The following is a 2,733-nucleotide window of genomic DNA, read 5'->3' as shown; positions in this document are numbered from 1 at the left end:
TATCCTGAGGTATATCTCAAGTTGACAACCCCCAGCTTGTGTTGAAATTGGTAAAATTGTGACGCCACAGCTCACATTCAGAGGAGATCATATAGAAACATGTAAAATTATGGAAGGAATAGATAAGATAGAGGCAGGAAAGTTGTTTCCACTGGTAGATGAGACATTGCCTCAAAATTCGGGTAAATTGGGATGGAGATGAGGAGGAACTGCTTTTCCCAGAGAGTGGTGGATCTGTGGATTTCTCTGCCCAATGAGGGAGTGGAGGCTACCTCAGTAAATATATTTAAGACAAGATTGGACAGATTTTTGCATAGTTGGGGAATTAAGGGTTATGGGGAAAAGGCAGGTCGGTGGAGATGAGTCCATGGCCAGATCAGCCATGATCTTATTCAATGGCAGATCAGGCTCTAAGGGCCAGATGGCCAACTCCTGCTCCTATTTCTTTTGTTCTGATGTTCTCACCACAGACGAAACCTCTCCTGAAATATTGTCCTTCACCAATTGATGTCTTTTGCAAATATTTTTACAGGTTTGAAATTGCAGAACACTTGTGTACAGGAATCTTCAACACAACAAAACATCAGTTTTTCTGTCTCTGTCTGGATATTTAAGGAGTGACCAAATATTTTCTTTGCAACGCCAACACATCTGTTGTCGATCTTTGGAGATGAAGAAGTATCTCATCCCAGCTGGTAAATGTATTCTGTCTCTGAAATGAAATTTTCTGTTTTAACTCTGTGTAATTCACTGGAACCGGGAGCTGAGAACACACCAGCATTTGTTCACTGGAGATCAGTTCTCAACTGCATTGATTGTACAAGGCATTCAAACGTCTGTCTTTTTGAATTGCCAGAGAATTGATCGTAGTGAGATATCATTCTCCTTCTCTCAGTGTGGGAAGAGATTCACTCACAGGCTACCCACAGACACGCCAGTGAGTTCACAGTGGGGAGAGACCATTCACCCGCTGTGTGTGAGGGAGGGGAACCACTCAGTCATCCAGTCTGAAGACACATCAGCAAGTTCACACCATAGTGAGATGCTCCACTTGTTCTGACTGTGGGAAGCCATTCTGTTATTGATGCTAAAGGTATATCAGAAAATTCACCAGTGAGAGGACATTGACCTGCTCGGATGGTGGGAAGACATTCACACACTCAACCACAACACAGTGACACCAGTGAGTTCACACCGGGGTGAAGCCATTCACCTGCTCTGAATGTGGGAAAGGATTCACTCAATCATATCAACTGAATGAACACCAGCTGGTTCACACTGAAAAGATGCCGTTCACCTGCTCAGACTGTGGGAAGGGCTTCACTCACTCCTCCAAACTACAGAGACACCAGCGAGTTCACACCGGGGAGAAGCCATTCACCTGCTCAGACTGTGGGAAGGGATTCGCTCAGTCATCCAACCTACAGACCCACCAGCGAGTTCACACTGGGGAGAAGCCATTCACCTGCTCAGACTGTGGGAAAAGATTCATTCAGTCAAATCACCTGCTACAACATCAGTTAGTTCACACTGGGGAGAGACCATTCACCTGCTCAGACTGTGGGAAGAGATTCCTTCAGTCATCTGACCTGCTGACACACCAGCGAGTTCACACTGGGGAGAGGCCATTCACCTGCTCTAAATGTGGAAAGGTATTTGCTCGGTCATCTGTACTGAAGGAGCATCAGCGAGTTCACACTGGGGAGAAGCCGTTCACTTGCTCTGAATGTGGAAAGGTATTTGCTCGGTCATCTCAGCTCTTGAGACACCAGCAAATCCACTCTGGGGTGAAACCATTCCTCTGCTCAGAATGTGGGAAGGGATTCATCGATGCAGCTCAGCTGAAAGATCATCAGTTTGTTCACACTGTGGAGAGGCCATTCACCTGCTCAGACTGTGGGAAAGGATTCACTCGGCGTTCTCGACTACTGACACACCAGTTAGACCACACTGGGGAGAAACCATTCATCTGCTCAGAATGTGGGAAGAGATTCACCCATTCCGCTCAACTGAAGGAACATCAGCGACTTCACACTGGGGAATGGCCATTCACCTGCTCTGAATGTGGGAAGGGATTCACTTGGTCATCTCGACTGAAGGTGCATCAGCGAGTTCACACTGGGGAGAAACCTTTCAGCTGCTCTGAATGTGGGAAGGGATTCAGTCAGTCATCCAAACTTGTGAGCCACTACCGAATTCACACTGGGGAGAAACCGTTCACCTGATCAGATTGTGGGAAGGAATTCACTCGGTCATCTGAGTTTAAAATACATCAGCGAATTCACACTGGGGGATGCCACTCTCCTGTTCTGAATGTGGGAAAGGATTCACTCAGTCAACTCAATTAAGACTATAAGATATAGGAGCAGAAGTCGGCTATTCGGCCTTTTGAGGCTGCTCCGCCATTTAGTCATGGGCTGATCCAATTCTCCAGTCATCCCCACTCCCCTGCCTTCTCCCCATACCCTTTGATCCTCTGGCTAATCAAGAACCTATCTCTCTCTGTCTTAAATGCACCCAATGACTTGGCCTCCACAATTGCATGTGACAACAAATTCCACAAATTTACCACCCTCTGTTCTCCTCATCTCTGTTCCAAATGGATGTCCTTCGATCCTGAAGTTGCGCTCTCTTGTCCTAGATTCACCTACCATGGGAAATAACTTTCGCATATCTAATCTGTTCAGAGCTTTTAAAATTCAAAATGTTTCAATGAGATTTCCCCTCCCGACC

The 2,733-nt window shown here is 46.3% G+C and overlaps 1 protein-coding gene across 1 annotated transcript; it reads left to right on the top strand.

Annotated features, from left to right (window-relative positions):
* The first annotated feature begins 602 nt into the window (after positions 1 to 602).
* LOC140185238 (uncharacterized) lies at positions 603 to 2,286 on the top strand. Its single transcript, XM_072238633.1, has one exon. The coding sequence runs from the start codon at positions 1,287 to 1,289 to the stop codon at positions 2,223 to 2,225; it is 939 nt and encodes a 312-aa protein (XP_072094734.1). The 5' UTR covers positions 603 to 1,286; the 3' UTR covers positions 2,226 to 2,286.
* Positions 2,287 to 2,733: the final 447 nt, after the last annotated feature.

This window comes from Mobula birostris, chromosome 20 (assembly GCF_030028105.1).
Source record: "Mobula birostris isolate sMobBir1 chromosome 20, sMobBir1.hap1, whole genome shotgun sequence".
NCBI classification, from domain to species: Eukaryota; Metazoa; Chordata; class Chondrichthyes; order Myliobatiformes; family Myliobatidae; genus Mobula; species Mobula birostris.
The sequence above is the reverse complement of the archived record's forward strand: the minus strand, read 5'-3'. Positions and strand labels throughout refer to the sequence as shown.